Source organism: Pseudorca crassidens, chromosome 11 (assembly GCF_039906515.1).
Source record: "Pseudorca crassidens isolate mPseCra1 chromosome 11, mPseCra1.hap1, whole genome shotgun sequence".
NCBI lineage: Eukaryota > Metazoa > Chordata > Mammalia > Artiodactyla > Delphinidae > Pseudorca > Pseudorca crassidens.
In genome coordinates, this window is record NC_090306.1 from 102,836,823 (window position 1) to 102,850,239 (window position 13,417).

Consider the following 13,417-nt stretch of genomic DNA (forward strand, 5'->3'; position numbering starts at 1 on the left):
TGTCCCATCAGTAAGATGGACGCATCCCACCTGCATCACAGCTGCGGGGAATCCGATGGCAAAGGTGTATTTCACACCAGATGCTCAGGATAGACCAGGTTCTTCTAACTGGTAGGCCAGGTTCTTTGAACTGCAGACCAGGTTCTCCTAAGCTTATTAAACATCCCACCAAAACACAATTAGGCATGAGTCCAGCATGAACATTTGATCTGAGATTTGAAGCGGGCATTATAAACTTCCACGTCAGCATTTCTCTGACCTGAGTTAGGACGGGTCCTGGGGACCTCCAGATCCACATGGTGACATGGCCACTCTGATCTAACAGAGGGAATTACTGACTGAACACTGAATCACAGGGACCAGCCCGCACTGGAACAAAGTCAGGGATCCTGTGGAGACAGGGCTGGGGATGGCTTCTGGGGTCAGCAAGCCGGCCGTCACAACCCTGGGGATGGCCTGGCCACTACTTTGACAGATGATTCTAAGGGGACTTATTCTAGAAGGTTCTAATGTGTTGGAGGGAAGGGGAGGGAATGTGACTCCAGCCCAGATTGGGGCTGCCAGAGCACTGGGTCCAGAGTGCCCTGTGTCGGGGTCCTGACCTGGGCGACCCCTTTTGGAGCAGTGGCCATGGGGGGTGGGCACCAGGGCCCGTCTCCCGGGACACTCACTTTTTAGAGCCACTCTGAGTGCCCTGAGCGGCACAGCTGTAGTTCCCAACGAAGTTGCCGAAGCGCACGGCCACGGCCGTGTCACAGTCGTCCACGGTCACCACGGCCACCTTCTCCCCAGACGGCCCGTGGGGCAGGCCCAGGCGGCCGATGTTGGGCTGTGGGAAGAGAAAGCACGGAGCCGTCAGCGTGTTCTCCCACCAGCGTCCCCGACTGATTCCCCAGCCCCTGCACACGCCCCCCGACCCGTGGAGGGTGAGAGGCCCCCTGGCCTCGCGTTGAATGAGTCCCCAAACCAGCTGTACTGGATTAACAGTGAGCCCCCCCCAAATTTATGTCCTTCCCAGAACCTCAGAATGTGACCTTATTTGGAAATAGGCGTCTTGCAGATGTAATTGTTTAGGATGAAGGCATATCGCAGTAGGATGGACCCTAATCCAACGTGACTGGTGTCCTTATAAGAAAGACACAGAGACAGAGACACAGGGAGACATCGTGGGACAACTGAGGCAGAGGCTGGAGTGATGCTGTCACAGCCAAGGATGCCAGCGCCCCCAGCATCTGCACGAGACGCGAAGGATCCTTCCCTAGAGCCCTCGGGGAGCGCAGCCCTGCAGACACCTTCATTTCAGAACTGGGAGAGAATACATTTCTGCTGTTTCAAGCCCCCCAGTTTGTGTATTGTTACAGCAGCCGACACCAAAGCCCCAGGACCCCTCCTTCTGAATACCTGATCCTGCCTGTGAGTCCAGGCACTGGCCGGACCATGTCCACGCACCTCCTCACCAGGTTCCTGCCCGCTCTGTGCTCCTGGGGTGCAGACTGCCCGGCCTGCAGACAGCCCCCTGCCTCCCCCACCCGGCATGGTGCCCCCCAACTGGGCCAGGAAGCTGGCGACCCCCGGTACTCACAGTCACTCACTCCTGGGCTCACGCCCTTCCTCACCCTGGGATGACCCTCCAGTCCCTTTTGCTGGCCCGAGGTCGACCACCCTTTCTGCCCCCAGACCAAGCCCCCCTTCGCCCCCCAGCTTCCCCCCTACGCCCGCCAGATGTCCCTGCGGTTCTCACGCACTCAGTCTCCCTGCCCAGGGCTGGTTATGAGAATCCCTCTGGGATCAGGGACACCGGGTGCAGCGTGCCCACTGCTGGAAGAAGCAGGCTCCCCTCTTAAGGAGGCTGTGGTTCGCATCCAGGGGTCGAGCCCCTCTCCCCAGGCAGCCCGCGTGTCGCGGGCATCCCTCTCTAGTCTCCTGGCTGCCCTTTGAGAAGACCGAGCACATCCGCCCAGACGGCCCTCAGACCCCTTCTAGCAGTGGAGGTGGAGCCTGTTCCCGCCGGCCACGTCACGTGGGGTAGGCTCAACGTTCCAGACGTGCAGAGGGCAGGCTCGGGCTCAGGCCCCTGAACTTCCTGCCCCATCTGTACGACCTGGATAACAAGACCTGCATTCTGTGAGGTGGCCTGTTGGTGAACCCGGATGGTGCACGTGAAGGGCCACCCGCACCCAACACGCAGTGGCCCCCTTCCTCCCCACGGAGAGAACACCTTCTCCCAGTCCCAGCAGGGCCGTCCCACCACCCATACAAACAAGGGCCTAGTGCCGCCACGTGACGGCTCTGGGGTCAGGTCGAGTTTATAGCTTGATGCAATTTGATACTTCTTTATAACAATATTGGAAACGGGGAGTTGTAAAAACATAGGCAATTTAATTAAATCATCCTCAAGGTCTTTAAACAGGGAAATAACAACTGCACAATTCATTCCAAACCATCAGTTTTTCAATAGGAACAAGGAAGTATCCACTTGATTGAGGACCCTGGGCTGAAAAGCAGGACGTGGAGCTTTTGGTAACGGGAGCTCAGCCAGGAAGCCAAGTTGTGTGACTTCAGGAGGCCTCACTCACCCTGGCGGCGTGCCCTGGAGTTGTGCAGCGCACAGCCCGCACCACTGTACCTGGCAACCCCAGCTGGGCCTTCTGCTCCCCTTGGCCAACCATCTGACCTGGACAAGGCTATCACTATACCTCAGTCTCTCTGTGTACAGGATAAGGATTTAATGTTAGAATACCCATCCTCTCTGTGTTACAGGGACTTGGAGGGTGACATCAACATCAGACACAGGAGTCTCCCTCAAACCCTTCTCAGGTAAATCCTACCCTGCCTCCTGACATTCCAGCTCATGGATAATCCTTTCCATTTTCTTTTCCGTCAGTTGATGAGATCACAAGGTCGGCCAAGCTATATCCTTAAAGATTTCACCTCTGGTTAAGCAACAGTTAGGTACGTGTAAGAAATAATCTGTTTGCTCCCTCTGTAATAGCAGCCGCATTAGAGAGCACGTCCAAGTGCTCATTATGGGATACTTAAGTATTAGGTGAGATCCGGGCGAAAGAACCGTCCCTGAGCTGCGCGAGCCCCGTATGATCTTTACAACTTATCATTTACGTTTTTGGGGATGGGTGTGAGCCTCCCAGAGGAAGGACGTAAACAGCATTTATCCTTGGGAGGCTTTACTGACACGAAGCTGCTGTTTACACAACTGCAGTCGTTGTCAACGGTTCCTCCTAATCAACAGCTCAGAGCCACTCAGAGCCACGGGATCCAAGCAGAAGGAGCGAGGAAAATTGGAGGCGAAAGAGAAAAAAAAAATCAGCATTTGTACTTAGAGCAGCACTTACTGACTTGAGACAGCCCCCTGGTAAGACGGATTTCAGAGTCTGGCGTTACTGCATCAAAGCAGCAAGTGTGACTTTCGGGAAAACAAACATCGCCCAACGCCTGCTTCCTGATTCCTGCTCCCAGACCCACCAGCCATTGGGCCAAAAGAGACGGCCCTTTGGACCACAGAACCAAGCATTCTTAGAGTGAGAACCAAAAGTCCCAGCAGGAGAGACACACAGGGAGGTACTGGGGAGAAGGAACGACGTCCGAGCGCCGGTTTCTGGCTCCGCAGAGCACCCTGCCGCCCCACCCCTGCTCACGCTGCCCCAGAACGAGCTTAACCACATGCCAACTGTCCACGTGTGGTCAGGATCACCAAGAGAACAAGAAGGGAGCACGGGCAAAGGCCGTAGGTAACAGGAAACAGTGCTGCAGGTGACCCAGGATACACGGATGGGGGTCCTCACCACATGACCCAGGACCCCACTCCCAGGAATAGACCCCGAGAACTGAACACAGGGGCTCAAAAACTTGTTCAAAAAATGTTCATAGTAGCACTAGTCACCGTAGCTAAAAGGGAAAACCACCCAAAAGTCCATCAACAAATGAAGGGGTGAACAGAATGTGGTAAATCCATTCAATGGAATAGATTATTATTCAGCCACAAAAAAGAATGAGATACTGGTTATTTCTACAATGTGGAGGAACCTCCAAAACATCGTGCCACGTGAAAGAAGCCCGTCACAAAAGGGCACACGTTGTATCGTCCAATTTATATAACGTGCCCAGAACAGGCAAATACACAGACAGAAAGCAGATGAGTGATTTCCAGGGGCTCGGGTGGCGGGGGAATTGGGAGGGGCTGCTAACGGGTACAGAGATCCATTGAGGGTGATGAAAGAATCTCAGACCGACCAATAGACAGAGGTGGTTGGTTGCACGATGCTGTGAAAGCACTAAATTCTTCATTTTACGTGGTTAATTTTATGTGAATTTCACCTCAATAATAATAATAATAATAAAAATTGGATGGGCATCCACCGTTCACAATTCCCCCGGCCACTTTCTACCTGGACATTTGAGAAACTCCTTCCCCGTTTTTATCTGTAAAATGGGGATAAACTACGTCCCATTGCCTTCCTGTCAAGGCTCACAAGTACGAACAGGCAAAAAGAGCAGTGAATGTTCTCCGTCAGGGTCGGGAGGTGTGCGTGTGATGACACGGCCAGCCTGACTCGATGGGGGCGGGACGAAGACCCCAGCAGGCGTGTTTGATCTGGGTTCAGCTCATCCGTTTCTGATGAGGGAAGACAAAGCATAGCTGCATGGCCGGCAGGTGGGACGAAGGCCGGGCGGGAAAGGAATCAGGAGAATCGGGAGATGTGGACGATGCGCGGCTCAGGTCCGCACGCCCACCCCGCGTGTCTGCAAGAGGGAAGGGAGGGCTTCCCTGGTGGCGCAGTGGTTGAGAGTCCGCCTGCCGATGCAGGGGACGCGGGTTCGTGCCCCGGTCCGGGAAGATCCCACATGCCGCGGAGCGGCTGGGCCTGTGAGCCACGGCCGCTGAGCCTGCGCGTCCGGAGCCTGTGCTCCGCAACGGGAGAGGCCACAGCAGTGAGAGGCCCGCGTACGAAGGCCCGTGAGGCTCTGTGGGCATGGGTGGGGAGGAACGAAGAATAAAAAGCAAGACAAAATGAACTGCCCCTTCATATTTCTAAGATGAATTTTTAAGTTTGCACAAAAGAAGAAGATAGCCCGGGAATAAGGGGGCCACATGGCAGTTATGAGAGGATCGTCTCAATTCTCGAGTTAGAGGGGCACTGGGCACAGGACGGGCGAAGGCCCGAGTCCCTGTGCCTCCCCATCCCGGCCGGGGGACCCCTGCCCCCGCTCACCCCCAGCCCCGCCCTGTAGCAGCCGGGCGTGGACACCCAGGGGCCGAGCAAAGCCGGCACAGGATCCAAGAAATGGAGGCACAGGCCAGCCGGCAGGGCCCGCAGGTGGTGCCGCTGACACCGCTCCACGTGCACAGGCTGCCCTGAACAGAACCTGCCACGGGACGGGCGGAATCGGGGCCACCGAGGACACACCCGCCATGCCCATCCCTGCCGCCACCTGAGAAAAACCCTGAAGGACCCCGTGTGTGCTTCGGGGGAACCAAAACAACAAGCTTTCTTTGCAAATCTGTGCAGATCTGGGCTCCTGGCTCTCGGCGAATCCGCCCAAAGTCATCACTTGCGGGCCAGCCCTTTTTATTTCCCTCCAGCTTATTTCTTCTCCCGGCGCAGCCCCTCTCCCGGTGTTTCCAGTTAGAGGCTCCAGGGCAGCCCGTGGGGATTGTCTGTGAGCACAAAAGCGCTTGGTCCTTACGAAGCGCTCACATTTCTACAGCTTTTTAACCTGCTGCAGACAATTCCTCATGGGGGAGGCGGATGGGGGTTCAGTTTCAAATGCTGGATGCAGGGGAAGGAGGCGTAGGGGGGGCCTCGAAACCAGACACCAGGAGGGGCAAGTCTTGGGAACAAAACGGATTCACACTCTGTGTCAGAAATGATTAACCAACATTCGTATCAAAGAATTCACAGATGGCTGGGCTTGAGGAATGTCACAGAGTCCAAAGGCAGCCCTGAACGCGTACCGTGAGGTTCGGACCCGCCGGGTGGGCTAGCTGAAGGCAGCCCATGGGCCGGCAGCCGCACCAAGAAATGCGGGTGAGACACCCCGCTGGTCCTGGCACAGAGGTGATGAGACCCTCCTCCGAAGCAGGCGTGGTGTCTCTCTGAAGCTAAGAGATAAGAGGAAAAGACATCCAGACACACAGGCTTTCAGGGTCCAAACCAAATTCCCAAGGAGCCTCCCACAAGGACTTTGCTGGAACTCAAACAGCAGATCAAGGTACTGCGTCCCCAGGGGCCCATGGCGCTCCCACTTGTGGGCAGGTGACAGGATGGTCTAGTGGACACTCTGACCCTCAGCTTCCCCGCCTGTAACATTCAGGGGTGAATCCCCTCCGGCTCCCCAGGCAGGTTGCAGCCTCTCTCAGACCCCGGCTTCCAGAACCCCCGCCGCTGACCAGCCTCCGCCAGGTGCTTCGGACGCCTCGAGGCAACAGATTTAAGTCCACATCTCTATTTTTTCTTTCTTTTTTTTTTTTTGGCGGTACGCGAGCCTCTCACTGTCGTGGCCTCTCCCGTTGCGGAGCACAGGCTCCGGACGCGCAGGCTTAGCGGCCATGGCTCACGGGCCCAGCCGCTCCGCGGCATGTGGGATCTTCCCGGACCGGGGCACGAACCCGCGTCCCCTGCACCGGCAGGCGGACTCTCAACCACTGCGCCACCAGGGAAGCCCAAGTCCACATCTCTTATGGGAAGGGATTCACCCCCAATGCCACCCAGGCAAGGAGCAGAGAAGGAATGTAGGAAAGACAGATTAAGGGACGTGGCAGATTTTTCCTGACACTCCAACCAACTGCCAACCCCTCGCCCCTTCTGACTGTTCCGGGGGCACCTACGTCTCAACTTGCCCCGCTCCCCCCGAATGAAGCGTCTGCAGCGAGGATCCCACTCACGCGGAATCCCAGGCCCCGGGACAGCACGGCACGGCACGAGGAATGGGCGCCGCCACCCACATCGGGTTTACCTGCACCCCGATCTGCCACGCTGCAAAGGCTACACTGACCAGTCCGGCTCCTCCAGGGCAGTGGAACTGCCAGACAGCTTTGGAAGTCGGCACAGGACTTGAAGTCTCCATATGGACAAAATGGCTTGTCCAACGGGAACCGGACTGCCCCTCGGTGTGGAGCTGCGGCAAGCCGCCCAGGGCCGGGAAGTGGTTCATCCCCTTGCCTGCAATTTCCATGGGGGGTTGGGGCCTCTTCAGCAGCATCAAGAAGTCATTCCACGGCTTCCCTGGTGGCGCAGTGGTTAAGAAGCCGCCTGCCAATGCAGGGGACATGGGTTCGAGCCCTGGTCCAGGAAGATCCCACACGCTGCGGAGCAACGAAGCCCGTGCGCCACAACTACTGAGCCTGCGCTCTAGAGCCCGTGAGCCACAACTACTGAGCCCGCGTGCCACAACTATTGAAGCCCACGCGCCCAGAGCCCGTGCTCTGCAGCAAGAGAAGGCACTGCAGTGAGAAGCCCGCACACCGCAACAAAGAGTAGCCCCTGCTCGCCACAACTAGAGAAAGCCCACACACAGCAACGAAGACCCAACACAGCCAAAAATAAATAAATAAATAAAATAAATGGGGAAAAAAAAAGTCATTCCACGGGAAAAAATACTTGCAAACGATGAGACTGACAAGAGCTTAATTTCCAAAATATACAGACAGCTCATACAACTCAATAGCAAAAAACAAGCAACCCAATCGGAAAATGGGCAGAAGACCTAAACAGACATTTCTCCAAAGAAGACATACAGATGGCCAAGAGGCACATGAAAAGATGCTCAACATCACTGATCATTAGAGAAATGCAAATCAAAACTACAGTGAGGTACCACCTCACACTGGTCAGAATGGCCATCATTAAAGAGTCTACAAATAGCAAATGCTAGAGAGGGTGTGGAGAAAAGGGAACCCTCCTACACTGTTGGTGGGAATGTAAGTTGGTGCAGCCACTATGGAGAAAAGTATGGAGGGTCCTCAGAAAACTAAAAATAGAATTACCATATGATCCCAGCAATCCCACTCCTGGGCATATATCCGGACAAAACTATAATTCAAAAAGATACATGTGCCCCTATGTTCATAGCAGCACTATTCACAATAGCCAAGACATGGAAACAACCTAAATGTCCATCAACAGAAAAATGGATAAAGAAGATGTGATACGTATATACAATGGAATACTACTCAGTCACGAAAAAGAATGAAATAATGCCATTTGCAGCAACATGGATGGACCTAGAGATTACCATACTAAGAGAAGTGAGTCAGGCAAAAACAAACACCATATGATATCACTTATATGTGGAATCTAAAATATGACACAAATGAACCTATCTGTGAAACAGAAACAGACTCACAGACATAAGAATAGACTTGTGGTTGCCAAGGGGGAGGGGGTTGGGGGAGGGATGCACTGGGAGTTTGGGGTTAGCAGGTGCAAACTATTATATATAGAACGGATGGACAACAAGGGCCTCCTGTTTAGCACAGGGAAAACGATATTCAATGTCCTGGGATAAACCATAACGGAAAAAATATGAAAAAGAATATATGTGTATAACTGAATCACTTTGCTGTATGGCAGAAATTAAACACAACATTGTAAATCAACTATACTTCAATAAAGTCTTTTAAAAAAGAAGTCATTCCACCATGTTCAGTCAATGAAATTGACAGGAGAAACCCAGAGTTCCCCCAGATTAAGCTGTAAACAGATTTATTTCTTGAGTTTAACATTAAGACTTCAGCCCAGGCCTTCTTGACCTTTTTCCTTTAAGACATGGGACACCTACATCCTAGGAGGGACACAGCAACCCCTTAGGGTGTGGGCAGCAAACTGCTGCATGCAAGCCTGACCGGGCCACCAGGTGGGCCACTTACGGGCCCCCGGGGAGGGCAGACATTCCTGGCTGAGGGGGCAGGTGCTCCTCACTCCCCCCCTGCCGGTGCCCTGGGGCAGGGGACGCACTGCTGAGCCGGGCAGCCTCTCCTAGAGAGCGGCTCAGTTCACAGCTCCCACCTCCAGGGTCATCTGAAAGTGGACCTGAGCCCCTTTGCAGAGTCCCTGCTGCTGGGCTGGCTGTCATACCAATGCGGGTGAGGGCCTAAGGCTGGCAGGGGACGGGGGACAGCAGTGTCCACAGCCTCCAAGGAGCATCACCTCCCAAAGGCCAAAAGGTCACATCCCGAACCCACTTAGGAAAGTCACACGACTCCCCCCCGCCCCTCCGCACCAGATTCAGCTGTAATGTGGAGGAAAAACGGCACCTCCCTTGTGGGGTTAAATGCATACAGACGTGTGTGACAGGAACATTCCATGAAGTTTGCTGCTGCCGTGTTGCTGCTAAGAAAGACAGGAAGAAAGCCAAAATACACGCAAATGGCTATTCTCCCTGTATTTTTGCTGTCCTATTTTCCTACATTAAAAATATACAGTTTCTTTTACATCTGTAAAGAACAAAGGAGCAATTAGCAGCCAGCGCGTCACTGCCTCTTCGTGGCAGCCTCAGCTCCTTCTCCAGGGCTCAAACACAGAGCCACCCGCAGCTCTGAGTCCTCCATGTGTTCAGTTATCCAAGAAAATACTGGCCTGTGGGGACAGACTCTTTTTATTTGGGGAGCGTTAAAAAGAAAATAGTTTTAACAAGGGTCAGAACCAACTGGTCACTTTAAAACAAATCACAGCAGAGCCTGCTGGTCCTCAGGCAGGGAGGTTACCCAAGTCCTGACAACTGTGGCCACAGGTCAAAGGAGGTGCTTTTCTGATGGTCGCATGACAGGCTCAGACATGGAGGAACTGAGGGCTGGGAGGCGGAGATCCACTGTGCTCCGCACAGTGTATAAATAAGCATCTCCTAACGGCCCCAGTGATCTCTGGGGGGATGACTTTTGCTCTGGAAAAGACCCATGAGGCAAGGTGCAAGCCCCTCACTGGGCCCGGCCCCTCACCAGACAAAGCTCTGGAGTCGGTGAAAGGGAGCCAGGAGCCCCTCAGCTGCTGCCCCTGCTGGGCTGGCCGTCGGTGTCAGGTCCCCTGTCTCTGGCCACCTGGCCAGGCAGGCTCCCCAGGTTTTCTGGAACCCAGGAGTTTATGCAGATTTGCGTGGAGGGAGTCTTCTCCAATGCCAGATGAAGGGCTCAAGATGGGGTTCTTTCAGTTTTAACAGCACCTTCTTGGAAAGCTGGGGTAACACGTGCCTTCTTTGGGGGGCTCTGTGGACAAGAAGCTCCTCGGCACAAAGTGGGAGACCCTTAGGCAGCCCGTGAGAAGCTCACGTCCCTGCACTCGTAGGGCCTATGAATCTGACCGTCGGCTACTCCCAGCTGGACCAGAGATGGGGGAGGGGCACCCGAGCAGCTGCCCCTGGGGTACTCCGCTTGCCTCGGGGACTGGCGCCTGCAAATGGCTCCTGGGGTCGCAGAGCTGGACCCTCTGGGCTCAGCCCACACAGTCCTGGGAGAGGAAGGACAGGGACTTCAGCAATGACAAAGTCACTCTGGGCTACGAGGGTTCACGGGTCACAGGCCATCTTTTCAGAAAACCTCCTCGGACAAAGGGAGAAAGGCTTTCAAGAAACGTGCACCGGGACTTCCCTGGTGGTGAAGTGGTTAAGACTCCACACTCTCAATGCAGGGGGCCCGGGTTCGAGCCCCAGGCAGGGAACTAGATCCCATATGTATGTGGCAACTAAGAGTTCACATGCCACAACTAAGGAGCCCATGTGTCACAACTAAGAGTTCACATGCCACAACTAAGGAGCCCATGTGCCGCAACTAAGGAGCCAGTGTGCCACAACTAAGGAGCCCACCTGCCACAACTAAGACCCGGCACAACCAAATAAATAAATAAATATAAAAAAAGAAGAAGAAAAAAGAAACGTGCACACTCACCAGTACTCACTCCTTTGTGTGCATGCACACCCCGCCTGCTCCTGCTGGGCCCCTAAGAGGCTCCTCTCTGTCCCCAGACTCTGGACAGCGGCAAAGACCTCCAGACCCTCAGCTTCTCCCTACAGACCCGCAGGACCTCCCACTCGCCTCCATCCCCTTTCTGACCAGCCTCCCCAGCCCCAGCCCCGTCTGCAGGCCTCGAGGCTGCCCCGCTGAGAATCCATCTGTGATGAAGGTGGAAGTGGAGGGCGTTTGCCGAGTTGGTGGGGAGGAAGCACGGACGAGGCTGGAAAGGCTGGGAAGGTAGGGGAGAGGGACGGTCACAGCAGGAGGGCACCAGCGGGGGACAGCTGCCCGCCCACAGCTCCATCCAGCCCTGGCCCTGTCCCTCCGTGTCCCCCTCCCAGGGCGGACGTGAGGACCTCGCGGTAACGTGCTGGTCCCGGGGAAGGCGGTAGGCGCGGGGGGCAGCACCTCATGGCAGAGTGTTGGAGGCCAGTGAGAGGGGGTGAGCTGGGCACCCTGGGTGTGACACGGATGGCAGGTGGGGGAGCATGGCCACCAGACAGGGAGCCGCCGTGAAGTCGGTGGTGCCCCAGGCTGCAGGAGACTTTCCGTAACAGGCGTGGAGCAGGGGCCCAGGGTGGGGCTGTGTGCCTCCCGGGGAGTAATTCTGTTTCCATAGCAGGTGGCTCTGCCATCTGACGGGGCCGTGTTTGGAAAGGAAGCAGGCGACCGTCCCAGCTCCCTGGGCCGCCAGTAGGCGGGCACCCCATCCCCTTGGGGACCATGGGCTGGGCTCCCACTACGGTTATGGGAGCATTGATGTTGGACGACCCATGGGCCCAGACACAACAGAAGCCATTTCCCATCCCGAGAAACTGGCCAAGGAAGCAGGAAACGCAGCCAGGGAGAAACAAAACGATTCACACCCCAGACTGGGGACTTGAACTTGAATGGGTGAACCTGCCAAGTAGGAAATGAGCACGTGCGGGGCATCCCACAGACTCATCTGCAACACGTCCATGCTGGCACCCCCGTCGGTGGAGGAGCAAGGCTAAGCAGACCCTGCTGCAGACGCGGGGACGGTAATCAGCCTGCCTGGGTACCTCCTCCATCACAAAGGCTTGACGGACTTGGCAAACGCTCACCTACGCTTTAAAACAGTTTAGCCTCCTTATCTTGTGCATTCTTTATTTTTATTTATTTAGTTATCCAACGCTTGGTGAATTCTGCTTCACAATGATAGGAAGAGCCGACGTCGAAGGATCAAAAAGCGACGTCGCTATGGACGCTCGGCCGCCACAAGCCAGTTATCCCCGTGGTAACTTTTCTGACACCTTCTGCTTAAAACGATCGTGAGGCCCCGCTTTCACGGTCTGTATTCACACTGAAAATCAAGATCAAGCGAGCTTTTGCCCTTCTGCTCCACGGGAGGTTTCTGTCCTCCCTGAGCTCGCCTCAGGACACCTGCGTTGCCGTTTGACAGGTGTACCACCCTACATTCTTTAAATCAAATGATTTTCTAAGCAAAGAATTTAAATGAAGAAAACAAAACTTGTTCATGACCCCATCACCCAGATGACTCTTGCTGTATTCTTAATAAAAGAAAACATGAAACACGTAAAGTGTCGCAGAAAGGTACAAAATGAGCACGAAAGCCGCCTCCTTTCTCATCAACCTTAATCCCAAAGGTATCCACGCGCAGCAGACTGTTTGCAAAAAGAGCTGCAACAATGCCTCCTGGCACCAAGTCACAGGAATAACAAATATCTGATGTTTTAAGATACCACGCTTGCGATGGTTTATGACCCAGCACAGCTATCTGATACGTGCTGTCGATGGATTTGTTTTGCGGGTAGGACGATACCCGTCAGAAAAAAATTTGCATATGGCAGCACACATCTGTGTATCTTTCAAAGTTCTTTTAATTAAGTTCTTGAGTTAATTTTAGATGCACATGCAATTCTAAAAAATAACAGAGATCCGATGTGCCCTTTACCCAGTTTCCACCAATGGTAAACATCCTGCAACTGAGACTATAACATCACAGCCCAGATGTGGACGCTGATACCGTCAGGAAGCAGAACATTCCATCACCAACAGGACTCCACCTGTTGCCCTTTCACAGCCACACCCACTTCCCTCCCACCCCCACCCCAGGCAACCACTCATCTGTTCTCCAATTCTATCATTCTGTCATTCAAGAATGTTATACAGGGACTTCCCTGGTGGCACAATGGTTAAGAATCCGCCTGCCAACGTAGGGGACATGGGTTCGAGCCTTGGGCCGGGAAGATCCCACATGCCGCAGAGCAGCGAAGCCCATGCACCACAACTACTGAACCTGTGCTCTAGAGCCCGCGGTCCACAACTACTGAGCCTGTGTGCCACAACTACTGAAGCTCGCGCGCCTAGAGCCCGTGCTCTGCAGCAACAGAAGCCACCGCAATGAGAAGCCCGCGCACCGCAACAAAGAGTAGCCCCCGCTCGCCACAAACCAGAGAAAGCCCGTGCGCAGCA

General features: G+C 54.6%; 1 protein-coding gene across 4 annotated transcripts in view; it reads right to left on the minus strand.

Annotated features, from left to right (window-relative positions):
- CELSR1 (cadherin EGF LAG seven-pass G-type receptor 1) overlaps window positions 1-13,417 on the minus strand; it is a 148,072-nt gene that overhangs the window by 44,930 nt on the left and 89,725 nt on the right. For all 4 annotated transcript variants that reach the window (XM_067698403.1, XM_067698404.1, XM_067698401.1 and 1 more), the window contains exon 6: window positions 672-829. In XM_067698403.1, the coding sequence (XP_067554504.1) occupies window positions 672-829 (158 nt within the window). The remainder of the gene's footprint in view (window positions 1-671; window positions 830-13,417) is intronic.